Source organism: Mirounga angustirostris, unplaced genomic scaffold (genome assembly GCF_029215605.1).
Source record: "Mirounga angustirostris isolate CCGP_5_RB_7025 unplaced genomic scaffold, mMirAng1.0.hap1 SCAF_12, whole genome shotgun sequence".
Taxonomy (NCBI): Eukaryota; Metazoa; Chordata; class Mammalia; order Carnivora; family Phocidae; genus Mirounga; species Mirounga angustirostris.
In genome coordinates, this window is record NW_026991720.1 from 5,487,311 (window position 1) to 5,514,832 (window position 27,522).

General features: G+C 53.1%; 1 protein-coding gene and 1 long non-coding RNA gene across 6 annotated transcripts in view; one reads left to right on the plus strand and one right to left on the minus strand.

The window, feature by feature from the left end:
- The window catches only part of LOC123835153 (uncharacterized), a 47,156-nt gene extending 43,307 nt beyond the window's left edge, over positions 1-3,849 (minus strand). The window contains exons 1-2 of the long non-coding RNA XR_010406695.1: positions 3,017-3,849; positions 2,746-2,798 (exon numbers count right to left, since the gene is read on the minus strand). This is a non-coding gene — a long non-coding RNA (uncharacterized LOC123835153). The remainder of the gene's footprint in view (positions 1-2,745; positions 2,799-3,016) is intronic.
- A 289-nt stretch (positions 3,850-4,138) lies between these two features.
- PRKAG2 (protein kinase AMP-activated non-catalytic subunit gamma 2) overlaps positions 4,139-27,522 on the plus strand; it is a 258,642-nt gene continuing 235,258 nt past the window's right edge. For all 5 annotated transcript variants that reach the window (XM_045864016.3, XM_064575712.1, XM_054505148.2 and 2 more), the window contains exon 1: positions 4,139-4,756. In XM_045864016.3, the coding sequence (XP_045719972.1) occupies positions 4,643-4,756 (114 nt within the window). In that variant the 5' untranslated portion in view covers positions 4,139-4,642. The remainder of the gene's footprint in view (positions 4,757-27,522) is intronic.

Below are 27,522 nucleotides of genomic sequence, written 5' to 3' on the forward strand. Positions count from 1 at the left end.
CAGTGCCCGTGTTTAAAGGAAAATAAACATTTGAATGTGACCCTTAGCCTTGGTTTTCGTGATGAAGTGACATCATCTGCCTCCCTGGTATCCAACGCATTAGCAAAGCATTCACAGAGTCCACAGGCCAGACCCTGTTTCATTTTTCCGAGAGGTGCTTTCTGCACAGAACTGAGCGACTGGTTTCCTAAATATACAGACCTACGCAGCTGAGCTGTTGATGCCTGTCCAAGGTCACCCTGAAGGAGTTTCCTAAATAGTACCGCTAGCCTCATACAAAGCTTTTAAAAGCAGAGGGGGCCATGCTTTTTAGTTTCTTTCCAGAGGGCCCTGCAAATTAAAATCAATAGACAGAAGTGAAATGGATATCAGAGCACGCTCTGACAGCTGGTCTCGGTTTCCCTCCTCTGTAAAATGTCTCTGAGAGTTCTAGGGGATTTTAATGGGAAAAACTGTGGACCAGCAATTACACAAACACACGTGTGATATAAAATGGGGTTAATAGCATCTCCTCCCGTAGATGTACTAAAACCTGTAAAACAGCCCCAGCACTGGCACATAGTAGGTGCTGTATACCTGTACCTCTCATTGTTATCAGCCTGGACTAGTGATACCCCAGTGGAAACATCTTCCACAAGCCCCCTTTCTCTGAGAAGCACTGTCCTAAGCCATCTGTGGTGAAGGACCAGAGCTCTTTTGTTTGCTTGTTTGTTTTTAATTTTCAATTCATTGTGCAATGGCATTTCTGAAAAGCTAAATAAAAAAGGGATTACCGGAGCAATACAATTAACAAAGATGTATAATATATATAATCAAGACAAAACACAAGCTCCCCATTAAAGAGGCCTTAGAAATCGTCAGAAGATTCTCTCGCAGAAGGGGGAAGGAAGTGACTTGCTCACAGTTACATAGCAGATCAGTGGCAGTGCTGGGGTAGGACTGAAATCACACTCTTGGAACCTCCAAGGTGCTTCCCACGGCCCCCCACAATCCTGGCCAGCCTCTACTTCTCATCCTTCCATCAATCAGAAGGACAGGGCCACACCAGGGTGAGGTGGATGCCTCTGGGTAAAAATTTAAGGGGGTGCCAAAAAACTCAGTCATCATAAGTAATATTTCAATGCAATTTTTTTTTTATAGGCAAGGCGATGCTGTGGAATCAAAATCTCAGTGGCTTAACCCACTTCAATCAAGTCCGAAGCAAGTTGCCCTCCCCTTTCTTACTGGACACCATCCGGAACATGTGGTCTTTAAGATGATGGCAGCAGAGGAAAAGAAAAGTGAGGGAGACATACTGACTCTTCACTGCCTGACTCAGAAATAATACACACTAAATCTACTCACATTTCATTGGCCAGAATTATTTACACATTCTTAGCCTAACTGCCAGGGCACCGGAAAATGTAGAGGACCACACAGATATTTGGTGACTTAAGACTTTACTCAGACCCTGTGCGCTAGCTTCGCTATATATATAATGCATTATAAACTTATATATGAACATATATATAATCTTTATATTTCACGTATAAATACACATATAAGGTTATTATGTATATAAACTTGTTATATATATAATCTATAGAAACGTATATGTATATAAACTTTATTTTATACCCCCAAAGTCAGAATTTTTCATAAAGACAGGATCAGTAATGGTGTTGACCTGAGCAAAAGGCAAACTCAGGAATGCTTATCTTTATTTTAAATTTTGATATTGTGCTCAGCACAGATCGTATTGCATTATTTTTGAGAAGGGAGTCATAGGGCAGCGCATTCAGTAACAATCAAGTAGCAAGGGTCATCATATGGATGCAGTTGCTTGGCATGCAGCGTTCAGCCACTGGCTAAAATAACTGTGTGTGCAGCAAGGGGGAGGCAAAGATGGGGTTTCAGAAGGCACCCCAAAGCAAAACAATCACAAAAACTCAATTCTAAGTCTCCACTGATTGGAAGATATATGATCAATTTATTAATATCTTTTCAGAAGGAAAAAGAATGTCTGGTAAGCTTCTTCTTTGGTGTGGTCTATAAGAAACACGCAGATCTCAGAACTATTAACATATGTAATAACAACAACAACAAAAGGCTCTTAAAATGCAGGCAGTATGGTACAACATTTTAATTTAGGATCCCCAGGCCCTGAAGTCTGCACTCCGCAAAATAAACTCAGAGAACACATCAATTTTATTAGTGAATGATTGGGCATATTTATACAAAGCAACTGACAAAAATACCTATTAGAACTGCTAACCACCGCCCATCAACCAGGACAGGCCCCAGGCAAAGCCTTTATTGACAGCAATAACAGTGGCTTCCTGGTTCTGAATCCTCCCTGGTGGCTCTTCCTGACTTCCCTTCTGTCTACTTGCTCCTGCCCACCTCTCCATCTTTCCTTCCCAAATCAGTTCTCGTCAAATGGGGTGATTTCCACGCCCTGGAAAATTATTATTGTGACAGGGATTAAAATGTTAAGCTAAAGAGATGAAATTTATGTGACAGTTGGGGAAGATTTTGAGCAGGTAAGGGTGGGCTCCTTTAGTCACAAGGTAAAGCACCCCCCCACCTCCTTTTCTGCTACTAAGCAGTGTTTCCAGCATTTAGGAGAATAACGCAGGCTCATGTCACCCCCCCCCCCCCAATAGCCAGTCAGAAAAAGGTCAAAGTGTGAAATTCCACACCCGTGGGGCCAGAATGGCCACTTGGTTTTTGAACCCAGACTAGTTCCCTCCAGAGCATCTTTACCTTCTGTCAAGCAAGGAGCGCTCCAGGATTTTCCAGTCTGGCTTCATTCTGGACTAGAGAGCAGGGGAGAAAGAGAAGGAAGATATAAAACCCCATTGAACCAAGGAACCACCCAGACTGCAGGGGATTGCACACCAGATGATGGAAGGAACACAGGAAAGATGGCTGAAACACCTGGCTTCTGGCTGGGTGGGAGGCGCCACCTAAGGGGTGTCCCCGAGGCGGGCTAATCCCTCCTCCTCTGAGGAGAGAACTCCTCAAATCCCCACACCTGGACAAGAGTTAAGGCCGCCTCCTCACGTTCTTTCTCTGATGAGGGGGAGAGGCGGAGCTGACGCCAGCATTCAGGGCGCTCCAGTGACTTTTGGGGTCACTACGTCCTCAGAACCTAGAGCGGGGAAGGAGGCGTCTCCCGACCGAGCATTCATCCCATTTCCAGCCGCGAGCCAAGGTCGCGCCATCCCGGGGCGCTCGGAAGGGGGCCCGCACCACCCAAGCCCCCCGGCCCTCGGCTACTACGGGCCGCCCCAGAGTGGCGACGCGGTGGCACGTGGAAGCCTCGCCCGGGGTTTCCAGCCCTCTCCGCACCCACTGCTTTCCGCAGTCCTAGGAACTCCGCGTTTTCCGCGGGCCGGGCTGCGGATATCGCGCCCGCACTTAGCGCCGACCCACTGCGCAACTCTGGGCGAACCCGAGATAAGCCGGGGGGGGGGGGGGCGGGTAGGGTGGGCTGGGAAAAGCCGCACTCCCGGCAACACCGACCGCGCTCCGGGCGCATTGGGGTCCGCCCGCCGGGTGGAGAGGGACGGGGGACCGCGGTTTCCCCGGAAGCAAGTGCGGGTCAGTGCGCATCCCCACGCAACCCGGGGCTTCCGCCGCAGCGGGGGTGGCGGGGCAGGGCGCGGGGGCGCGTTTCCGAGGGTCGGGCGTAGACAGTGGCGGGGGGCCGAGATGCATCAGAAATCGGCTCCCAGCGAGTCCCGCGCCGCCGCGGCCGCAGGGGAGGGCAGACCCCGCCCGCAGGGCAGGCGACCCGGGGGCGGCACGGGGAGCGGGCGAGCGGCGCGCGCCGTGCACTTCCTGTTCAGTGCACGCGGCCTTCCACCGCCCCGCGCTCGGCGAGCCTGCGTCCGGCCGCGCCGCCCCGCACTGCCGGCTCCCTGTCCCCGGGACGCGGCGCGGCGGAGGGACGCAGCGGGCGCGCCCTCCGGCTGGCGGGGCCCGGCGAGCCGAGCCGCCGCCAGAACTTCTGCGTGCAGCCGAGCGGGAGCCCAACTGCCGGGGCGTTCGCGTTTGCGCCTGCTCCTCCCTCCTCCCCTCTCTCGCCCAGAAGGGGGACGGGCCGAGTTCCAGGCTCCCGGCTGGTTCATTCTGCGGCCGAGGCTTCTATTTACATACAGACTGGCTCCCTCTCGCCGGACTGTCCGCTTCGGCGCAGGCACGGGAGGCTTGTTTTCCACGTTACTGTCTTTACTTTGCACCTGCCTTTCAGATCACCTCTGGGAATCTGTGGGAGGAGCTGAGAGGGTGGAAAATGTTGCTTCGCTTTGCAAAAGGGAGAAAACTTTGTCACCCAGCGGGAGACCTCTGCCACGCGTAACCCGGAGAGACACCAGCCCCAGGACAGCCTCTGGCTTTGATTTTGCACCGCTGAGCCCGCAAGGAGGAAGAGGACACGTGAACTCCGCGCTCACGCCGACCGCCATCCGGGCCCAGTGGCGGCGGCCCGAGGTACCTGCGCCACCTTCCCTCCCGGGGAAGTCCCCACGCGGTGTCTTCGGGTGGAAGGATAATAATAAAGAGCGCGCGGCTCGAGGCCGACAGCAGGGACCGGGCTAGGAAGGAGAGGACCGAACTGCAGGAACGAGTCACCCGGAATTAACTTCTGGTTCAAGTTATGGGAAGCGCGGCCATGGACACCAAGAAGAAGAAAGATGTTTCCAGCCCTGGCGGGAGCAGTGGCAAAAAAAACCCCAGCCAGAAGAGGCGTTCGCTGCGAGTGCACATCCCGGTGAGTGCCCGCAGCGCGGTCCCCAGCTCCCCACCCTCGAGTCGTTGTCGACCCCGGCGCCGAAGCGGTTAACGCGGGACGCCCCGCGCGCGCCGTGCGTGCCCCTCCTGTCACTTGGGGCGCTCGGGGATGGGTGGCGGCGCAGGGTCGAGCTGGGCCGCCGAGCCTAGGCTCCGGCTCTGTCCCCAGCTGTGTGCGGCCGGGGCTCGGCGACCGACTGCGGCGGGGACGCGGGAGGGGGCGCGGGGCGCGGCTGGTGGCGGGCTGGGCGTAGCCCCGGATCCCGCCCGGTGCGGGTGCTGTGGGCGGTGCGTAGTGTTGTTTTGTTGAAAAAGGACGGTGTGGACTGCGCTCGGGAGAGGTGGAGCCGCGCGCGGCTGCCGGGGACGCAGGGGAGGGGCGGTGGGCGGGGACAGCGGGCGAGGGGTGTGTGGCTGTGTAGCTGCGCCCCCAAATGGACCTTCCTCCTGCCCAATTCCCCTCGCGGTGTGCCTGGGCGCGGGTCGGGGAGCTATTCTGCAGCTGTTCCCTTAGCCCGCCCCCCCCCCCCCCCGAGCACATTTCGGGCATTTGGGGACTCGGGATTCCCTAACGCGTGCAGAGCTGCGTCGAACTTCAGCCCCGGCCACGCCGGCAGCCCCGCCCGGACTTTGGCGACATCGATCGGTCTGCGGCTCGACTTTGTCCATCCCGAGGGAGCGCCGGACAGGGTCGTGTGCCCACCCTGGGTTTTGCCTACCCAGGTAGCCCGCGACCTTCCCCAGCTTCCCTGTGGACAAGTCAGGTGGTAGGACATGCGGCGCAGCCCTTACCTGCACCCGAAAGAAACCCCCGACTGGGTCACGCCCCTGGCCTCCACCAACCAAGTGAATGTTTGTTCAAACACACTACACGCAGATGCACGCGCACAGACACCCGCATACGCAAAGAGTAGAGGGCTCCATGAAGAATGTGGTTTTGTTCTCTCCGTGGGGATGACAGGTCCTGGGCACAGGGTGGGAGCGCACAGTGAGTCCCGCCCTCCGAGGCCCGCCTCCGACTGGGCAGGACTGGGGTGGGGCTGCTTGTCACTCACTTCCCACTGAACCCCCTGAGGCACTTTCCTTCAGCGTCTGTTGAACGCAGCTCCTTTCCCTTCCACGTGTGCCCACACCCTCATGGAGAAGGTCTGATGGGTACTGGAGGGAGCGGAGGGAGCAGCCTTTAGTTGAGAGGAGGTGAGGAGGTAGCCAGCCCTTCCTCGCTGGGGGAAGCTCAGGGAGCAGGTAACTAGCTGCTGCGTGGCCACCAGGGTGGTGACCCAAATATGCAGGAGTAAGCATTCTATTTTAGAATGGATGATTCTTGTTTACACTGCTAACATGAGACGTTTTTAATCATGTTTGTAAATGAAAAATTAGACATGGGTGTTAAAAGTCTCCCTGGAGCGGTGATCCCTTGAGGGAGCCTTTTACCACTCACTTTCTCCCATTTGTCAGAGATAATAATTTGCTTTGCCTACCTTGTGGAGATGTGAAATAAAATAAGTCATGGGAATGCTCTTGCAAATTTAAAGGGATATAAACATGTATGGCTACCATGTTGACATCAGAGCAACTGGTTTTAAAGAGACATAGAGAAAAAAAAGGGACACTGTCCAGTGTCAGGCCATATTGTACTGAGGCCAACTACAGTGTGGGGTATATGCTTGGGGTCGCTGGAGGGGTGCAGCTAGTGGTTAGTGTGGGACAAAATCCAGAACCCAGAAAAGGACTAAGAGGCCACACTGTGAGAGGGGAAAGGCCACGGTGTAGCTGGAATACTCTGACCACCCTTCTTGCTTGCTGGACATGATTTTGGCTGCTTTAAACAACCTTCTGGCATGATCCATCCCTTACCGAAAGTGCTGTTGACTCAATTATTCCACAACACATGTGTACTGCTCTGGTTGATGGTGAGATCTAGGGGAGCAAGAGTGGGGCTCTGTCTCCCTCCTTATAGGGCTTGCATTTGCTGGTGGGACCAGGGGGTCTTCTCACTGACCATCTAGTAATGGCCTGTTGATCACTGTGTCAGGCTAGGTGAGATTTATACTCTAGGTGGGAAAATACGGCGTTCAGACAAATGCTAGCACATGACCCAAGGGCATCAGATGACTGGTGCTGGCAGCACCCCTTTTCAGAGGGGAGATTGGGAGAGGGGACAGCAGACTGACGTGTTCACGGAGACATTCAACCCAGAGCTGGTGGGCGGGACCGAGACACGTGTGAGAACCTGGGTTACTCCCACCAGGGAACCAGCTTGAGCACCTCTGTGAGTTGGGGGTTGGATGACTGCTTTCAGGTACAGCACAGAGCCCCTTCTTGTGGAAGAAAGGGTTTGAGAATCAGGGTACTCAGAAATGGATTGGGGCCCGATCAAGGAGGACTCTGAAGCAAGGTTGCCAGGCTTAGCAAATAAAAATATTAAATGACCAGTTAAAGTAGAATTTTAGATAAACAACAAATAACTTTTTTTTGTATATGAGTATCCCGTGGACCATTTGGGAAAATTTACAGTAAAAAAAAATCCTTCACTGTTATCTGAAATCCCAATTGAACGGGTGTCCTGCCTTTTATCTGGCAGCTCTACCCCAGAGGGCACCCTGAGGGAGTGAGGACTTCCTTCTGAAGGCGTTGGGAAGCTGCCATGGATGCACTTGATGCCCTGCCCCACTCCCCCGTGGCTCACCCAGAGTTCATGGAGCCTTGCTGGACAGCTCCACTCCACGCCACAGTTTGCCTCTGGGTTTCTTGAAGGACTCCTCTTGGATGGTGCCAGTTTGCTCAGCCCCGATGCAGCCTGGGTGAGAGTGAGGGATTGGGATTATGCCCTAAGGGGCAACCCTCAGCCAAGGAGGGATGCGGGTGGGGTGGTGCCCCCTGCCTCCCCATTCCCTGGTGCCATATGTTCCACAGGAAACCCCGGAGGGTCCCAGCGGCGTCCAGGAATGGTTGCCCACACTGGTGTCCATTTATTAATGTACCTTACTGGCTCATCTGGCTCTCCTGCCTCATTCCCTCACTGCCTAGGATAGACTGCTGAATCTAAGTCAGCGTCTTGCTGTCTTGGCGGGGGTGGGGGTGGGTGGGGGGGGAGGGGATTCCGCATTAAGAAGCAGTTAAAGGTGATGAAAGCAACATCAGGAGAGTTAGCCCCTGGAGCAGAGCCCAAAGTGCCTTCGTGGAAGGAGGGCTAGTGGCCAGGGGACCAACTCAAATGCTCTTGCAAATATCCAGAGATTAGGGTTTGAGGGGCTGAACACAATACTGATAGGAGCAGATTGGTGAGGGAAGACGTGAGACATTGGAGGGAAGGGTGGATGAGCCGTGTGCCTGATGGATGGGGAGGAAGCCACGGATTGAGTTAACCTGATGGCTTCAGGGTAGTTGGTATAAGGAAGCAAGGGAGAGGTGGGGAGTTCAGGCCCAGCCATGGTGAATCAGAGGGAAATCGTCCACTTCCTCAGCCCTAGCACCAGCTGATCTCTGATGTCCCGGGAAGGCCATTTCCAAGGATGTTTGGGATTCTGAGGAGTGGCTTCTGAGATACCATGGCCCTGGCAGTCCTGTGGGTGGGTCATTGGGTGGCATCCAGTCCACCAGCAGGGTGAAGGCTTCCCGGGGTCTCTAGTGTGTCCACACAGCTTGTCTATGCACTGAATTGGCTCAAGTCCCTTTTGGACACAATTGGCCTCAGTCTCTACCCCATATCTGGTGCATAAACAGAACCATGACCTAGGGTGTTGGGTGTTATAACCCCTGCACACCTCCATCCCAGGCTCTGATTGTCTTAACCATCTTTACCCTCCTTGCTACCAAGAGCACCTGCTGTGCCCTGAGGCACCAGGAAGGAGGAGTCCATTTTAGGGGAGGCCCTCCGGCCTACGGGCTATAGCAGGTCATGGGGACTTGGAATCAGCCACTACAGTAACTGATGAATTGAATTTCATCGAAGGGAGAATGGCCATTGGGCCTAACGGAGGATGAGGCCTGGCTTGGTGTTAGCTTCTGTCTTAGGTAGCTGGGATCACCTTTCTGGGAAAACGCTCTCAGGTCTTGTCAGGGGAAAGGGAAGGTGGAAGGCAGGAGAGGAAGCAGAAGGGTGAGTGTGGACTCCTCTGAGGTTGCACTGGGCCTTTAAAGGAATGGGATGGGCGCCTTGTTTAGAGTCACTGTGGGTTGGCGCCTTGCCCTGGTTCTCTTTCCTTAGCCTTCATCCCGAATGTAAAGCAGGAATAACAATGAAGGTGGTGGGAATGGTTTTGGAAAATAGCTCTTTAGAAGCCTAGCTGGGTGTGGCATTCAGCCAGAGCTTTGCCAGAGACACTGATGGCCTGAGCAGGGGTGTTCTTTTCCTTTTTTTTCCGTCTCAGAAGAAATTCCTTCCCTATTAATGCTGAAATTCATATATCGCAGCTGTATTTTACTTGATGACTGTTGGTCAGCATATTGTGGGTCTTTGGAACTGTTGACAAGCCAGTGACAGAGCAGGAGGCCACAGGGGAGTGGAGGGCTTCAGAGAGAAGGACCCTGCAGGAGCCTGTGGGGACACTGAGGCAGGCATAGAGGAGCTCGGGCTTGAGGCAGTGGCCCAATATTTGCCACGGACGGGAGGCACCTTTCCCTGGGCCTCTTGGGAGTGGTGCTCCAGAAATCCTTCACAGTCACTGTAGACAAACTAAAAATAGAGCCAGGAGTAGCTGGCTGGTCGCAAAAGGTTGTGGAGACACCACTTGGCTTGGACAGTCCTGTCGCTAGTGATGACTTTGCCCGTGGAGTCCCCAGAGGGAAGCCTCGCGCTGCTTGAGACCTGGCGCCCTCCACACTGGAGGGGGGCCTGTGACTTCCATCCAACCAGATCCACTCTACCCAGGGACTCCAGAAAGGAGGGGGGCATGGTCCGGCTGCAGGTGGGAATGGGAGCTATCCTGCTGCCCCCTGGGGCGGAGGACCGCGTGCCCTGAGTGCTCACTACCTGGGGTCACATCACCAAAACACCGTGGACTGAGCCTCAGGGAAAGGAAAGGGGTGCTATGCAGGATAGTGGGGGGTATCAGTTTTGATCTTGGCCTTGACCTTGGTCAGTTTCCACCCCTTGAACAAGATTTGTGGGGTGAGGGTTTTAAGCAGGGTTTTTCAAAGTGGGGTTCCTGGACCAGCTTAAGTCCAAGTACCCAGTGTGTGTTTGAGATATAAAATCCTAAGCATCAGCCCAGACCTACTGAATCAGAACAGCTGAGGAGTGGGACCGTGGTTCCATGTTTCTGATAAGTTCTCCAGGTGCTTCTTATGCCTACAGTGATTTAAAAACAATCAGGTTCCAACTTCCCCAGTGTTAATACTAATCTGTTTCTTCTGTCCCTGTGAGTTTTTCTTTCTATCTGTTTAGGTATCCGTTCATCCATCTGTCCATCCATCCATCTACTTACGTATCTGCCTTTCTATCTATCCATCTATCATTATCTACCATGTGCACTTTTTCAGTTGTCACTGAGATGTCCTTGGCTGCTAAACATAGGATACTGCTGGCTTCCAAATAAAGATGAGAGCCTGCATCAGCCCCCAGCCAGGGTAGCCCCGTATGGGCCAGCCTGTTAGGCCACAGTGTTTCTTGATTCAGCCCTCTGGTGCATCTTGGGTGCCCTGAGCGTAAGCTCTTGTAGAGCCCGGAGTATGATATCGGGACCTTCAGGCTTCAAGCCAAATCCCTCGATGATGGAGCCCCTGACAAACCCTGTGGCTCCAGGGTTTGTCAGTGAGGACTGGGTACACCTCCATAGCTCGCAGGATGTGAATATGGCAGAACGGTGAGTGCCTGCCCTCCAGCCTCCCAACGCGTGCGCAGAGCATGTTGGCTGAGTGCCACTAAGGCGTAGGCCAGCCCTGAGCCTCTGGAGGGAAATGGCAGGAAGAGAATGGATAGAGAAGTCCCCTTCTTTGAAGCCTCTACCCTGCAGAGTGTGCACAGATCTCCATGGACCAATTCTAGTGATATAATCACAGCGTGCACAAAACTCAGGGATTTGCTGAATCACCATTCCGTGCCTCGGGGTGTACCCTAGTGCTGGGATGTACCCTTTTCTTGTCCTCTTGTCCCCACTTTACAAATAGCCCAGCTGAGAACAAGCACATCCCCCATGGTTGGATGACACGGGGAAGCAGAATGTATTCTTTATTCTAGCCTAGCCTTCCTGTCCGGTTCTCACTCTTAGTACCCATCAGTGGAGGGGTTCAAGACCCTTGTGCAAACCAGACTCTGACTACTGCCTAGTGCCCTAATGACCACTGCTGACATCATGGATCATTATTTCACCCAAAGGACATCTCAAGTAGTCAGGTAGCAAAGCCAGAAGCAGCCACCCAATATAGTTTGTGTGCTCAACATTGCATCTTTCCACATACCATGTTAGGATTCTCGTTGCTTGATAAGTATCTCTCCCTGCCTGTATTTTTTGTTTTTGGGGTTTTTTTTTTTTTTTTTTTTTGGTTTTTGAGCTGCCCTCTTCCAATGAACCCCAGCAAAGCTATGTTCTATGGTTAATCTCCAGCCAGGGGTTACACTTCTGGGTGTCCTAACCACTCGATGGATGGGAGGACCATGGAGGCACTTTGTACTTGTGAGCACCTTCTCGCCTGCTCAGACTTCATCCCGTGACTTCTAAGTCGGTTTGTATCCCCTAAAACCATTCTGACAAATACATGTGCTTTTAGATGATGCTGTTTCTTGACTATTTTCTTTTACTTTTCCGGTTTTCCCGTTTTGATTTGTTCAGTTCACGGCCGACAATGTTCTGTGTCTGGGCACCATTTTACTTTTATGGGGGCGACTCAGGTTACTGAGCAGGGCAGTGGACACTCCTCAGACCTGGGTCAGGATCTGGTGCTCTTTTCCCCATTCTCCTCCAGCTACCCTCCCTCTGACCCTGAACAGTGAATATGATCGCACATGAAATACCTGTTGTCTCCTCCTTCTTTCAAGCCGGTGGACCAACCCATCTTGAAATGCCACGACACCAAACCAAATGTCAAAATGGTGTCAAGTCTTTTAAAATGTAGGACAAAGGCCAGTGAGATGCTGAGCAAGCAAGAGCTGAGGCAGAGTCCTTAATTTGCTTGGTTGGCTGCCTGTGATCTTGCTCTGAGATGGGCAGAGGAGACACATGAGAGTCAGGCTGTGTCCCTGAGGCTTGATCACGGGGAACCCTCAGAGACCCCACTGCAGAGTGTGTGCAGTGGAGCAGAGGAAGTGGTTGGATCTTTGGGGGCCCTGCCTGCCCTCCAGCCGGTGTAGCCCAAAGAGGAATGGTTAATCCCAATCTCACTCTCTCTCTCTCTTCCACTGCCTACTTTGAAAATAATTTGATCTCCATTCTTTTCCTTCCTGTTGACAGGAAAGCCTTCTCTGCCAGCTCATGGCTTGTCACAGACCAATCAAATACCATCCAGGCTTTGGGGTTTCTGCCAGGGCCTCTGTGTTTTGGTATACTCTGACCTGGCAGCAACATTGCTGGTGAATGTACCAGAAAGACCAGTTTGCTCTTGGTAACCCCCGGGGTCCAGCCTTTTTTCCCATGAGGCTGAGCTGTGGGAAGCCCTGCAACTCTGTTACCCTCCTCCAAGGAGGAGGAGCGGGGGCTGGGCCTGCTGCAGGGTGCAGCTCAGGGCAGCCCCAGAGTGACCCCATTTGTGCCCGGTGGGAGGTGGGGGGTGCACGCAGGAGGAAGGATGCAACCGGGCCAGGGGAGAATTTAGAAAGTGGGACACCAACTTCTCCATTTTGAAAGAAAGAGAGGGCTGGGGAATTGCCGGGAATCATATTTATAGGTAGGCAGGGTTAGAGCTAGTTCTGGGAAACCAGTCAACTCCTATCTGTTTTCCAGGTGAGGTGGTGGCCCTGAGAATACAGAGATGTGCAGGGTTATGGGGTTGAATTATGTCCCCAAAAAGATATGTTGAAGTCCGAACCCCTGGTGACTGTGAATGTGACCTTATTTGGAAATAGGGTCTCTGTGTGTATAATTAGCCCAGTTAAGATGAGGCCATTAGGCTGGGCCCTGAGTCCAGGATGACTGGTGCCCTTCTAAGCAGAGAGCTATGTGGGCACAGACACTGAGGGAAGGTCCTGTGAGGACAGAGATAGGGATTGGAGTGGGGCAGCCACTAGCCAAGGCTCACTGGGGCCCCTGGAAGCTGAAAGAGGCAAGAGTGGATCCTCCCTTAGAGGGTTTGGAGGGAGCATGGCCCTGCAGACACCTTGATTTCAGACTTCCGCTTTCCGGAACTGTGAGAGAATACAGCTCTGTTGTTTTAAGCCACCTTGCTTGTGGCATCATGTTGTGATGGCCTCAGAGATCGAATACAACAGGGTCCCTGCCTTCGAAGCATGCTGGGGCAACAGACCGAGAACTACCAGTCGTGTTGTGGCAGAGCCAAACGAGCAGGTGCTTCGAGGGGCCAGGACACCCCAGCACTGCCCAGGAGGGTAGCCCAAGGCCTGCCGGTCTGTCTTGGTTTCTGCTGTCCACCACTCATTGACTGCATTTCCCCCAGATCTGGGTCTTGCTTCCCCTCCTCTCTGTGACTGGAAATCCTAGCAGGGTGGGTGGGGCTGGGCAGGGCATCGAGAAAACGGAGGTGTAATGAGGCTGGGGTAGCAGCTCCAGGATCCTGCTTGTCCGGAGTACCTTCTCTTGGACCTAGAGTGGAGACAGGGGGAGAGGGAGCAGGCAGCCCAGCTCGGTCTCCAGAAGGTCTGGCAGCTCTCTGTCTGTTGGGCTGACTTGGAAACCCTCCGCCTAATTCCATGCTGCCTTGCGGCATGGGCCATGCACACAGCCTTTGGGTCATGGGCTTGAGGCTCTCATCACCTGGCCCCATTCTTGTCTACAGCCTACGGTGTAAACAAACACCCCAGAGGTTCCTCCTCCAAATTCAAGCATCCCTCAATGGGTAGTTTCATTCATAGTAGCTATGATTTATCAATCTCATTGATTATCACATACCATCTGGGATGGCATGGTTGTCATCAGATTTAGCTAATATTGATGGAGCACTTGCTATGTGGCTGGCATGTACTTTTATATAAGCCATCTCTCTATCTCAAAAACAAGCCTGTGAAATAGCATTACTCTTATTATAAGGGTTCCTAGCCTCACCATGGACAAACGAGCCTAGGCTGTCCATGCCTCACCACTGTTCTCGCCCAGCCTGCCTGGAAAACTCTCGGTTGTGTTTTAATTGGGCTTTTGATGTCTCTGCTTGGCCCCACCCCAGCCCTGGCTTCTGATGCCCCGTGACCAGTCCAGGCAGCGTGAGGGTGGGCGGTGAGGACCGCTGGGTGGGAGCAGACACCACCCACATGAGGGGCACACGAAGACAAAACCCCTGGTCTGGCCAGCTGCCTTCCAGCGGTTTGCCCTTGGGGTTGACTAGGTCTCTGTACTCTTTACATGGCTTCTAAATTTTTAGATGAAGGTCACTGAAAGCAATTCTTTATCCTTCTCATCTCAAAAATAATCTGCCTTCTATAACTGCATCGGTCTTACTCTTTGGTGCTTTCTCATTTTTTCTTTAATTAACAGAGTCTTAGATTAAGTGCTAAACCAGGAATTGGGAAATCCTATGTTGGGTCTTCTGCCAAATAGCTGCAGAGCTTTCTCTTATTAAGTTAGCAGACACTTATCGAAGGCAGGTTGTGTGCCAGGCACTGTGCAAGGCTCAGAGAGGACAATTGGAACCCTTCCTTGGTAAGGCTTAGAGTCTGCAAAGGAGCCTCGAGCATCTCTCACCATTCAGTTCACCTTTGCTATCAAATATCAAAACACCCTAAAACATAGTGACTTAAAACAACACACATTCGCTCTTTCTCAAAGACATATAATGTATATAATAATTAATATTATATATGATCAGTCTATTGATTACATTGTTACATAATTATATATTAAAATATAGCTATAAATATAACCTAGTAACACGTTACTCAATTATAATGTGTAATAATTAATATATTAACATCTTAAATAGGTTTATATGTGACATAATTAATGATATTATTTAATAACTAATGTTATACAATTAATACATACTTATTTTAGTATAACATATAGAAATATATATAACATATACACATAATTTTTTAAAAGATTTTACTTATTTTAGGGAGAATGAGAGAGAAAAAAAGAGTGCGGGAGTTAGGGGAGGAGCAGAGGGAGGGGGACAAGCAGACTCCTTGCTGAGTGTGGAGCCTGACACGGGGCTCAATCCCACGACCCTGAGATCATGGGCTCAGGTCATGAGGCAGACAAAAGGCAGATGCTTAACTGGCTGGACCACCCGGGGGACCCTGCATAATTCTTAAATTCTGAGAATGTAGAAGAGGACTGCAGGCTGGGTCTCCATGAGGCTCAGGCACCATGACTGTAGGGAAGCAGGGCTTCCTGAAGGACAGGTGGGCTTCGAGGGGCCATGAGTGAGGCAGGAGCCACAGAGCTGGGGTCCTTCCAACGCCGGGCATTTGACAGTGCCACCCAAGCTTCCACTTCCTCGCCGGAGACGGGCCAGCATCGGAGATGCTGGGTGCTCCTGGGGCGAAGCGAGTGCCAGGAGAACAGAGAAGCTCCTTTTCTTGTCACTTTTCTCTTCTTTGCTTGTTAAGTGTATTTTGAGATTCCGAAATGAGCGTGGGGCACAGGTAATAGGATATTCTCAGCTCACAGGCAGAGGGAAATGCTGGGCAGTGGTACCAAACCGGTCTAAGGGAATACCTCAGCCGGGTGACTTCCCCGCCAGGTGCCAGAGAAGGTGGGACTCACCGGGGACCCCTCATAATGAGGAGGCAGCCTGGAGGGGGGGAAGGGACTTGCCAGGGGTCACAGGGTTGGCCAGGGGCAAGGCCGAGAGGACAACAAGGGTTTTCTCCTGGAGGAATGTTGGGGCAGGCAGCATTTGACGGCTACAGGGGAGGGAAGGCTTCTGGGGAGCCACAGGCCCATCTGCTCTCCGCCAGAGATGCCTACACCTTGTGTTAGAGCAGAAAACAAATTCAAAGCAGTTCTGTTTTCAGTGGCTCAAAACCAAGGGCTGTGGGCGGCAGCCAGGAAGCATGTAGTCCTTTCAGAGTGGGATTCCTGGCTCCAGGCTTGCAGTATGTCCATTCGGCATCCATCTCCCTCCTTCTCTGGATGCGGCAACACCAGCTTTTGGGAAAGGCTCATTGCGAAGCTCTGTAGGCTTGGCCTGCAGACATAGAATTTACTACCGTAATAAAATAATATTAAACATAGTACAACAACTTCAGGTCAAATGGACCTATTTGTTTATATTCCTTGTTTAATGGTGAGCTCCCATCACATGATTTTTGTTACCTTCACCTTAAAATTCAACCTCTGCTGACCTGCTGGAACATTCTGGAACTGGGATGGCCCTTCAGCATTGTCCCACATTGGGGCAACGGTGGCCAAACTTCTGTCTCCTTAATGAGACCACATGCTCCTCAAGGATGGGGTGCATCTACACCTTTCATACCCTTGCCCTGGGAAACCACCTCCCACACGGCTGATTCCATGATGATGATGATGATGATGGTGAGGAAATGTAAAAAGCCCAACTCACTGGGGAAAAGAAAAAAATATGGACATTCTTGGGGCTCCTGGGTGGCTCAGTCGGTTAAGCGTCTGCCTTTGGCTCAGGTCATGATCGTAGGGTCCTGGGATCGAGCCCTGCATCGGGCTCCCTGCTCCACGGGAAGCCTGCTTCTCCCTCTCCCACTCCCCCTGCTTGTGTTCCCTCTCTCGATGTCTCTCTCTCTGTCAAATAAATAAATAAAACCTTAAAAAAATATGGGCATTCTTTGAGAATCTAAATGCTTCGTTAACTCTGTGAACTAATTTTGAAAAATCTGGGTGAGTCCGTTATCTGCAAATCTTATGAAAAAATAATTTTCAGGCAAACCGTGTTTTGTTGGTAAGGTAAAAGAGCAATTTTTAGGAATGTTATTGTACTAGTTTTTTTTTTCCTTCGTCTCCTACCCAAGAAAGTTTTATTGGGCTTTTGCTCAGGCAAATTGACTAGTAAGAGCATCATAAATATGCCAGGGGGTTTTAGGTGACATGATAATCCTTTGATTAGAAACCAGTCTAGCTCCTAGACTGACCTCAGATGTGGAGCAAAAGCAGGGAGGGACGGGATGGTTGGCCCAAGGTCAACCCAAGGTTGGCCTCACGGCCTTCAACCATAGGAGGAGAGAGCATCCACCCAGCCCCGGGCCGACATGGACCCAACTGTCATTTGTGCAAGAGTCTCTAGAACAGAATCCTCGCCTGAGCAGGGAAGACATGCTGGGTTTCCTCTGCTCTGTAGAAGGGTGACATGCTGAGGGGGTGTAGGTCTGGGCCTCACAAGCCAGCGTTGCAGCATGCTTATGTCACTGTTTGCTCCCGTGTCTCTTGGCAGTTTCCCCATATTTTCTGAGCCTCGATCTCCTCACCTGTCAGAGGTGGGTAAAATAATCCCCACCGCACAGGGCTCAGGGGAGACTGAAATGAGATACACGGGGAAAAGCAGGAAGGGGGTGTCCCGGGAATGTTGGTTTTGTCTCCCCTGTAAAGGGGCCCATGGGAAAGATCCCCCTAAGAATATAGCCTGCCACCATCCCACTCCAGGTAAGACAATGTTACTCTTTTCAGTGGAGGTGATTCTTAATTATACCTCAAAATGGGAACTTGTTTGTATCCCTTGTAATGCTTTGGCTAAATACATTTGCAAATTTGTTTTTGCAGATTTCCTTATTTACAGGGAGATGGTCCACAGGGCCCAGGGCCTGAGCCCAGAGTGAAAGCCACTGTGAGCCCCGGGGGCTGAGAGGTTGAGCCCTTAGCTGAACATGGTTAGACCTGGCCTCTGGCAGGAACTGGAAGGCCTGGGTGGGGTTCCTGAGAGCCTGGGGGTGGTGGGGTGCAGTGGACCCAGCAGGCTCCACGTGGGAGCAGAACACTGCACCTGCCTGCCTCCACCTCCTTGTACCCCGGAGCCAACAGGGCCCATAGAGTCTCTCTGCACAGAGACAGGCCGGCAGGCTCTGGGGGTGTGAGTGCTCCGGCGGGTGAGAATAGTAGAGTCTAGAAGGCAATAAGCAACTGGCATTGCTGGGAATTGGTGTACCTGGTTTCTGTCCTCAGCCCCATGGGGCATTTGCCATCCAGTAGGGCTTTCCTGGGGATTTTGCATCTTGACTCCAGAGGGTGAGTGTTATGGGGCTTTTGGGGGGCACTCGGGCCCCCAAGTCCTATCTCCTCTAGTCCTCAGGGGGATGGGGTGGGCTGGGCTCTGCCTTGTGTCTTCTAGTTCATCCCCCATGAGTTGAGACCAACACCACCTAGCACGCCCGAGACCTCGGGCACCGTGTGACTCTCGGGGATAGAGTCTCTGTGGCTTCTGTTTCTCATCTCCTGCTGGTACAGGAACCGACTAGAACACTCTATAGGGAGTGAATGAAGGAGAGGTGGTAGCAGAGCCGGGGCGGGGCTGGGAAGGCCGTGGGGAAGGAGGACCCTCGTGGACGTGCAGGCAGGGAGCAGAATGGGAGGGACATTGGGTTTTAGCCAGCGCTGTGTATCTCTGTCACAAAGAACAAAGGGGGGCTCTTTGCAGCCTATATTTTTGCCTTCCTGGCTCCCCCCCTCCCGGCCGAAACTCTCCGGGCTGGGGGAGCCTCACAGGCTGCTGACGACCAGTTCTCACTTAAGGGAGGGATGAAGGATCTGATGGGGAGATAGAGCCTTGACAGGGACTGGAAGGGCCCCCCGGCCCAGGTCCAGTGTTCCCCGATTTTGTGATACCTGCCGAACTGCAGGTGTCCAGCCGTCAGCTGTCCCTCCCAGCCCGCAGCCCCAGGAGGCCAGGGCTAGGGGCCACCGTGGAAGGAGTCTCTGACCACATGGCAGGAGGGGGTTCCAGCTCCAATCCCACATCCATCCTCCAGCTTTGCTGACTTGGGCAAGTCCTATAACCAGAGATTTCCCTCTGATATCGCTGATGACCTCTGTCTAAGTGGGGACTGGGCTGTTATTCACCACCCATTTTGCTTCTGGTCCCCGACGGCGATGTGCATGAACCCCCAGTGTATTCGCAAAAAGTTCTCACCTGGAACAGGCGGGTCCAGTGGGGTCACTTTGGAAGGCCAGGAGGATGCCTTCCTCCCACGGTTCTGAGAAGGCTGATGGGGCCAGACAGGAGGAGCCCGGAGTGATCGCGCTGAATAAATGGGGACTCACTCTCTGTGAGGCCACCCAGCTGGTGGGTGTCTGAGTGAGTGTGAGGGAGACGAGTGAAGTGTCACAAGCCACTTGGCTCTGACAAAGCAAAGGGCAGCCCTGGGGACAAAGCCTCAAACGGGCGGGGACAGGAAGGCGGCCTAGCCGCCTGGCAGGTCACCCCTGGAAAGCCCTTCCCAGCGGCTCCTGCTGCAGGTCAAGCTTCATGAGCCACGTGGGTGAAAATCCCAGGAGGGGCCAGGCCCTGCCTGCCCGCGGAAGACCACGACTGGCTCCTCCCCCCCGTGGCTACTTTCTTTAGAGAATCACACATCTCCAAGGGGGGCTCTCTGGGTCACCCCTTTTTCCACATGCGGGACTTGTGTTGAGAGGAAGGGAAGGCAGGGATGACTATGGCTTGGTCAGCCTGTGGCCACCTGCATTTGCAGTGGGTGCCGGTTGGGAACAGCCTGGTTGTCACTGTCCCCCAGGTCAGTGGTCCTGGGCGACGTGGTGACGTTACCCACAGACCCACTGTCCTCTCCCCGTGGAAGCCTCAGGGGCCTGCTTTTTCTGAGTCTGTCCTGTGACAGATGGGAGAGGCCTGGCCTGCATCCAGCCACTCCTCAGAGGACTCTGGTTCTCTCAGTTTCTATGATCCGAGAGCTTTTGAAAACTCCCCTTGAGTGATGGAGGCCAGGGGCGGCTGGACCTGCCGTTTGTATCTCAATCTTGCAGGAAGAGGATCCCTCCTCCCCTGCACCTGGACTCATCGGTGGAATTTACGTTCCCTCGGTCTTTCTGGTCCCTCAAGACACCCATGTGTCGTGGTTGGGCTCTTGGATGAGCAGACTCAGACACGGGGATGAGCGTGCAGATGTTTCCATCAGCACGAGGGGAGGAGGGCCTGAGGCATGCCCTAGTCTCACGAAGGCCTCAGTAGACGCTTCAGAGTTGTTCTGAGTTAGTCATTCATCAGATCAGGGCTGCCCGGGGCCTGGGCACGGTGGCCTCCTCAGCCCGGACACTCCTCACAAGGGGCAGGCAGCCGAGCACCACCACCCAGCGGCTCGGCCAGCAGCCGGAACGAGCCTTTCATTCCCGGGGAGGGCTCCGGAAGGCGCATCCAGATGCTGGACCTTTTCAGGGACAGCTGAAGGGCCAGACCTGCTAGCCTGTGTCTCCTCTATCCCATTCCTTCCTGGGGACAGAAACAAAGGTCAGAGTTGCATCCAAAGTGGAAGGAGTGGTCATGTCTGCCCTGCGCTGGGCCATCTGGGTGGCATTTGGCTCAAATGATTCTCAAGGTCAGCCTCGAAAGAAAAGAAGAGAAACCGTGGCTAAGAGAAATAGCTCACACTCGCCGAGCCGGCATGCCTGAGGATGCATGTGCCTTAGCTTACTTGAGCCAAGGGAGTAAGTGCTATCATTGTCCCCATTCTACAGGTGGGAAGGTAGGCACACAGAGGCCAGGCTCCAGGCCGGAGCTGCCTGGCACCTGAGCCCTACAGCCCCAGGGTCTGGGAGGCAAAGTGTACCCTGAGGACACGTGTAGAGGGGATGAGGGTGTTTACCTCCAGCCATCGTTGTAGGCTGACTGTAGACGAATGAAACTGAAGGCTTTCTTTGGGCCTGCTGACGGGGCCCCTGGAGCTGGAACACAGCTTCTCCGTGGCAGGCGGCCCCCCAGCGCCAGGCCCGCGTACCTCAGTGGTTTGCAGCGGGGAGCCAGCTGGCACGAGAAGACACGTCCTGAATGCCCCCCGGGCAAAGGAAGTGACCTGTCGTGTCCTCTTGTATATGGTGCTGTCCTTCCCCTGCCTCTTGTCTCGGCCCAGGACGGGCCCTGACTCACCTTCTTGGCCTCCGCCCCTGACCTCTCTTCATCCTCAGCAGACATCCTTTACGACGGTGACCACTCCTTGGCTACTTGAGAATTGATGGGTCGCGGGGTGTTTCCTAAAGTTGCTTTCCACAAATGACCCTGGTTGGTGTCTTTGGATCCATGAAAGAGTGCCCTTGTTATCAAAGCTGAGAGACGCAGGTGGACGCTCAGGGCTCAGGCTGCCCTCCGGTAGTTTCTCTTGTCATCTGTTCCCTTTTCCCCTCCTTTGCTCTATTTTCTCTCCCACTTTGTGTTTCTTTTTCATGTTTTCATTTTCTTCTGTCTCCCTGCCCTAAATCTCTTCTCATCCTTTGTTTTGTTTCTTTGGAGCTAGGTTTCACCAGGCTTGAAAAACCTGCCTTCTGACCCGATTCTCTTGCTTTGGTGACCACACCCGCCGAGGGGCACTGGCGAGGCAGGTTCCTGTGGGGACACGGCCCTGGTGCCAAGGGGCTTGTCTGATTTTTCCTCTGACCGTCAGGTCACCTTTGAATGAAAGTGTGAGATACGTGTTTATGGGGCACTTTGATGGCCTCTACCACGTATTAACTCTTCATCAGTTCAGTCAGGCTCATGTTACTGCCCCCATTTTTACACTTGGGGAAGCTGAGGATCAGAGAGACTGAGTGATTTGCCCACGAGACACAGCAGGTGAGGAAAACCCAACATTTGAAGCAGGTGTGGTTGCCTCGAAAATCGTTCCCTGTAAGATTTCTTCTCATTCACCCTGCAAGTCCTAATGGGTGTGTGTGTGCAGAAGGTTCTAGAAATGCCTGCCCAGCTGCAAACACCAGGAGCTGGTATTGCCTGTCACCTGTGCGTTTCCCAAGGGCCCTTCCTTAGATGAATGGGTCTTGTAAGGATCACAACAAGGAGTTTTGGGGACCTGGGTTTTCCACCTACTGTATCTCTAACTAGATGAGCCCCTTGGCCCTGCTGAGTCTAAGTTGCTTGGTTTGTAAACCAGCAGTAAGAATGCCCACCTGAGGGCTGTTTTGAGAATAAAATGACATCACATGAATGCCTGGCATGCAGCAAACTTGAGTGAATTGTAATTATTAAAGTATCTTCTTCATTTGTTGGCTGTGATGTTGGAGAATCCCTGAGAGCAAATGTGTGGCCCGTGTCTGCCAGGCCAGGACTCATGGCTCTGGGTACAGCATCACTCTGGACCTGCCCTGCTTGGTTCTTCTGTAGCTGCTCTTGTTCCTACTTATAATGTGCTTTATCCTACTGCATTGCAGCATGCTTTTGGTAATGAGACAAACTATAAATAAGTATCACTGGGTCTCGATAAAGTCTTTTTTCTTCTTCTTTTTTTTGATAAATTCTAATTAAGCAAGCAAACAAACAAATCTCCACGGGGCCGTATGCCAGGTGGAGTGTGGAGCTGGGCCCATTCCTAGTCCTTTTTATTTCTGCCCTCCCTTTTCTTCCCTCCTCCCAACCACCCCACTTCCCTGATGGCACATCCCACACGCACCGATCTTCCTGCTGTCTCCTTGGATGGTAGAGTGTGGACCCTGGGGTGTAGAGAGTGGGGTGTGTGCAGTGGGGTGTGGATGGTGGGGTGCATGGACAGTGGGGTGCGTGGATGGCAGGGGGGGGGGGTGGGGTGCATGGATGGCGGGACATGGGTCGTGGGGCGCGTGGCCAGCGGGGGTGGGAGGTGGAGTATGTGCAGTCAGGTGGTTGGGATCCCAGTGCCCAGTCTCAGCCCAGGAAGAGCAGGGTCCCACAGCCATCTCCAGCTAAGCAGAGAGGCTGTCCCCTGCTGGGACTCTGTCCTTTCTTGCAGCATGCCCCTGCATGTCCCCTGGTTCAGTGGGCTTCCGTGTGCTCATATCTCCCTCAAACCAGTGGTTTGAGAATCAAAGGAGATGGGACAGAAGGACAGGGGACTCTGATCCTTGATAGTCCCTGTGTCTAGGTGAAAATGCTCTGTCCCCTGGGACCAGGAGAGCTGAGTCCCAGCTCAGTTGTACAAGTTCAGATGGGGTCACCTAACCCCTGTGGACTTCATCCTAGGAGGCCTTTACGACGCTGTGAACCCTCAGGCTCCAACATCAGGTGCTTGTCCTTATTCCCCGTTGCAGAGGCGGGGGCTGCATGGTCGTCTCACACAGTCCTTCTGCTCAGGGCACCCAAGTCTGCCTCCACATGCCTAGGACGTGCCGGGTGATGCACACAGGCGCCCGGGAAGGGCTGCACTTGGGGCAGGGGCTCTCCGGACCCAAGCCTCACACGACCCTGGAGGAAGTGGAGGACCATGCCACCCTCAGCCTCATAGCTGGCGACATGGGCTCATGCACTTCCTGAGCACTAGAGGGTCACATGTATGCATGTGTGTGCACGTGTGTGTGTTGTGTGTAGAGAAAGAGATTGAGAGAGTCATGTAGATACAGACATATGGACATAGACCAGGAGACAGAGAATGTCCTGGGTTCAGTTTTCTGGAATTTGCAAGTTGAATCAAACTGCTTGGAGGTTCAGTTTATTTTATTTTATTTTATTTTTAAAGATTCTGTTTATTTGAGAGACAGAGAGTGAGAGAGCATGCATGAGCTGGGGGGACAGGCAGTGGGGAGAAGGAGAAGCAGGCTCCCCGATGAGCAGAGAGCCCAACTTGGGGCTCGATCCCAGGACCCCAGGATCATGACCTGAGCCGAAGGCAGATGCTTCACTGACTGAGCCACCCAGGCGCCCTGGAGGTTCATTTTAAATACGATCTTTAGAGGAATAAATGACAGTAGCCAGAGTTACAGGAGGACTTTATGATCTGAGTTGGGCACAGCAATGGTGATGTTGTGCAAGGAGAAGGGAGCTGGGGTAAAAGAAGTGGATTTTGGCTTTGGTTTTGTGGCTGATTATCGGCTGTCCTGGGGCAGGTGGCTGGGCCTGGTCCTGAGGCCGCAGTTTCTGTGTGTGTGACGTGAGGGGGCCTGGATTCTGTCATGGTTTAGGGGCCGGAAGCCATGCGGTGCGTTCTCGGGAAGAGCCTGGATTGGGAGGGGAAGTCTTGGTTTGAGTCCCATCCATTCCTTGTCATCTTCGTGCCCCGTGTCCTCGGCAGTGAAAAGCAGTTGATCATATGAGGTTCAACCAAATGAAATAACCCATATTTGACCATGTTTTTAACCTCAAGAATGATCATCTTAGAGTTCAACCTAATATCTGGTCCATCCACCGTATAAAATTGTTGAAATTGACATACAAAAATGTATCTAAGGATCATTTTTAAACAGCTAGGACTCAAGACTGTGCATTATTTTATTGCCAGTCCTGGCATTTTAGTTGCCCCCACCTTGGCTGAAACTGAGTGTTTCTCTTCCTTTTTCTGGCTCCTGCCGCGAGGCTGGGCTAAGCCCTGCGGGTCCCACCCCCCTCAGATGCGGGCCTGTGAACGGGGAGCCACACGCGGCCAGCCCCGTCAGCCTTGTCACAGTTGTCACCTATTTTTTAAAAGTTGTCATGTCACGTCTCCCGGTGGCGAGCTCTGCAAGGGATTCCTGAAACACTGACCTAGGCCGGATTCCAGAGGCATCCAGTGTACACCCGGAATGCTCAGGGTGAAATTAAATTTAGTCCAGAGCTGGAACAAATGGTCCAGATAGCCCGTGCCTTCCTGGGGTGCCCTCCGAGGGCCGGTGTCCCTCCTCCTGCTGGTGGATGCTGAGTCAGGGCCACATGAGGTGGAGAAGAGGAAGAGCCGGGGCCCTGGCTTTCTGGGAAGGGGGGTCAAGATCTGAGCCACTTCTTTCCCATGTTTCTGTGGGGCAGGGGTGCTCAAGGTGATGGCATTCCTGTGGGAGCCCCAGAGGGGGCTTGGGGGTGGAATCTGCCCTCCTGGGGCAGAGCCCTTCTTCTCATAAGCTGACCCCCGTGACCGTAATGCATCGCGACAAGTGATGGAGTGCTTCCTGCATGCCCTGGACTGGCCCTGGGCTCGGCAGTGGGATTGCAGATGTGCAGGGCGGCCGGGCTCCTGCCCTCGGGTGGTTACTCTCCTAAGGCTGCAGCCGCTCCCACCCCCAGGGGCCAGGCTCCCACCAGTGTCTTTTTAGGCACTTATCAGTCTGCAGGCTTTGGGCAGGTGTCTGGGTTCTGAGGTATCCATCCACTCATTATCAGTATTTATTGACCGTTTGCATTGAGGTGGGTATTCTAGAAACAGGAGAAGGGAGAGGTGCAGGAGGTGGACAGGGCCTGACTTCCCATTTTGGTCTTGCCCCATGTGGGGCTCACGGGAAGGCTTCTCTGTGCTGTGTCTGTTGCCCCTGGGCTCCCGCTGAGGGGAGTGGAGGTCAGCCCCCCACCTGGGCCAACGTAGGGCACGGCCCCAGTGCCCCTTCATGTCTACACCCCTGGGGAAGCCAAGGAATCTGAGGAGCGAGTGGGTTTCGGAGGTGATAGGATTGAAGATGCACTCAGTTTGCAGAAGGTAGTAATACAGAGTAAGACATTTGGACGTGAGGTGTGGAGGAGGATCTATGAAAAGTGAGGCTTCAGTGCTTCTTTCCAGAAGCACCCAGCCTGGTAATCCTGGTACCTGAGAGCTCCCAGCTTCGTCAGCAGCCAGGAGCCCCAGGAATGTGCCCCAGGCTGTTTCCTTTAGGGTGTCAGGGGTTAATGGTTAATGGTTTGACAGTGATGATGAAACCAAAGTCTGTAATTTCTGCTGAACAGGGGAATACGGAAATTTCCACTTGTAGCCGACTTCAGAGAGAAACATCAACATCAGAAAAAAACAACTCGCCCACAAGTGAACTGTTTATGATGTGCGTCCCAGAGCCTGGCCAGCGACGGAGGCGGTGCCCCTGACATTGAGTGGGGGAGCAGTTTCCAGGAAAGGGGAAGCCAGCTTTGGCAAAAGCAGAAGCGACTTGTTTGCAGAGGCCCCAAACTGGCTAGCCTCAAACGGGGAAAACCTGTTCTCAGCCAAGTGCCCAAGTGCATTATGTCCGCAGGAAGACGCACTCCCACTCCGGAAAGTTGTGGGTTTGGCCTTTCACAATTGATTGTCATAACCAGGCTGAACTCCGGCCTTTGCTTTTGAGTTGGTTTTTCTTTTTTTTCCCCCTTTGCTCGGTGTGTGTTTATTTTGTGATGTTTCCCGCCTAGGCCATTAAAAATCTGCTAGATGATGGTTGTCTTAGGAGGAAGAGTGTAAGTCATTCGTTTCTCAGAATAAGGCGTTCGGGCAGAGAGAAGAGAAAGCATTCTGCTCAAGTCCTGGCCTTCACTGCTGGAGGAACTTGAGCCCGCAGTCTGCAGCCCCGCTGCGTTCTTGGGGTGGAGGAAAGTGGGGGTCAGTGGCCTTGGAGTCTGAGAAGCTGGCTCACTGAGGACTTCTGATTCGCTGTTGTCACACTTGGCTTCCAATCAGATTATTGTCAGCCTCTGTGAGAAGCGATCAGGGGCATGTTCCTTTTCTCCTTGGCACCCAGGGTCCTCCTGTGCTTCCGTGGCAGATCATGTGGCGAGGTGGGCAGGCGGGATTGGGGATGGGCATTCTTCCTGGACACAGGACTGTGGAGGTGGGGTGAGTGTGAAGGAACTTAGGAAACCTTAAGGGTTTTGGAATGCGAGCACCTGAGTTCAAATCCAGGCTCGGGATGCTTCCACTGGCTGTGAGGTTGGGCTGGTTTATCCCAAGAGGACGATTGCTTCTCTGAGCCTCAATTTCCCACCAAACTCTGAAAGAGAGGGAATAGCCACCACATCAGATTATTCTGAGGCAGAGCATAGGACGAGTCACCTTGCACCTGATGTTCGTTTCTTCCCTTTCTAAGTTGAAGTGATACCATGTTCTATAGTCAGTTACTTTGCAATTTAAATAAACAGGCAGACTGAGTCTCTTCTTCCAGCAGAAACCCTCTGACAGGGTACCTTTCTTGAGGGTTTAACCTTGAGTTAAACCCTCAAGAAACTCTCTAGGTAAGGGAACTGTCCCTGGTTTGTCCTGGACATGCCTGGTTTACCCCCACTGTCCCAGGGTAGTTGTTCAGAGTGCCCTGTATGGACAACAGTGGCATGTTTCTATGGCATCCTCCTGCCTCATTCTGCAGTCCCTGAGCTGCCTGCGTCCAGGTCCCCTGGGTCTGCGGTGCCAAGGGTCTCAGCCTCGCTGGTGCTGCTTACCCCGGGCCCGTGCACTGCCCTCCGGAGCCCAGGGCCCCCCAGCCCAGCAGTGCCCCTCTTTGGGATAGCTACGCTGTCCTCTGGAAAACCACTGGGGTGTGACCATGGTGGGATTCCCCAGACTGGCCACGCCCAGCAATAGCAGGTGCTGTGAGCTGAATCGTGTCCCCCAAAAAGATATGTGGAAGTACCTCAGAATGTGGCCTTATTTGGAACTAGGGTCATTGCAGATGGAGTGGGTTATGAGGACAAGGTGGGCCTCTCACCCAGTCGGACTGTGTCCTTTTGAGAAGAGGAAGCACCGCCGCAGAGAGGAGGCGGCAGAGACTGAGTGCCGGCCACCACCAGAGGCTGCAAGAGGCAAGGGACAGTTGTCCCCTCCAGGCCTCAGAGGAGTTCTGCCGACACCTGATTTGGGCCTCTCAGCCTCCGGGACTGGGAGAGAATACATGTCTGTGGTTTGGAGGC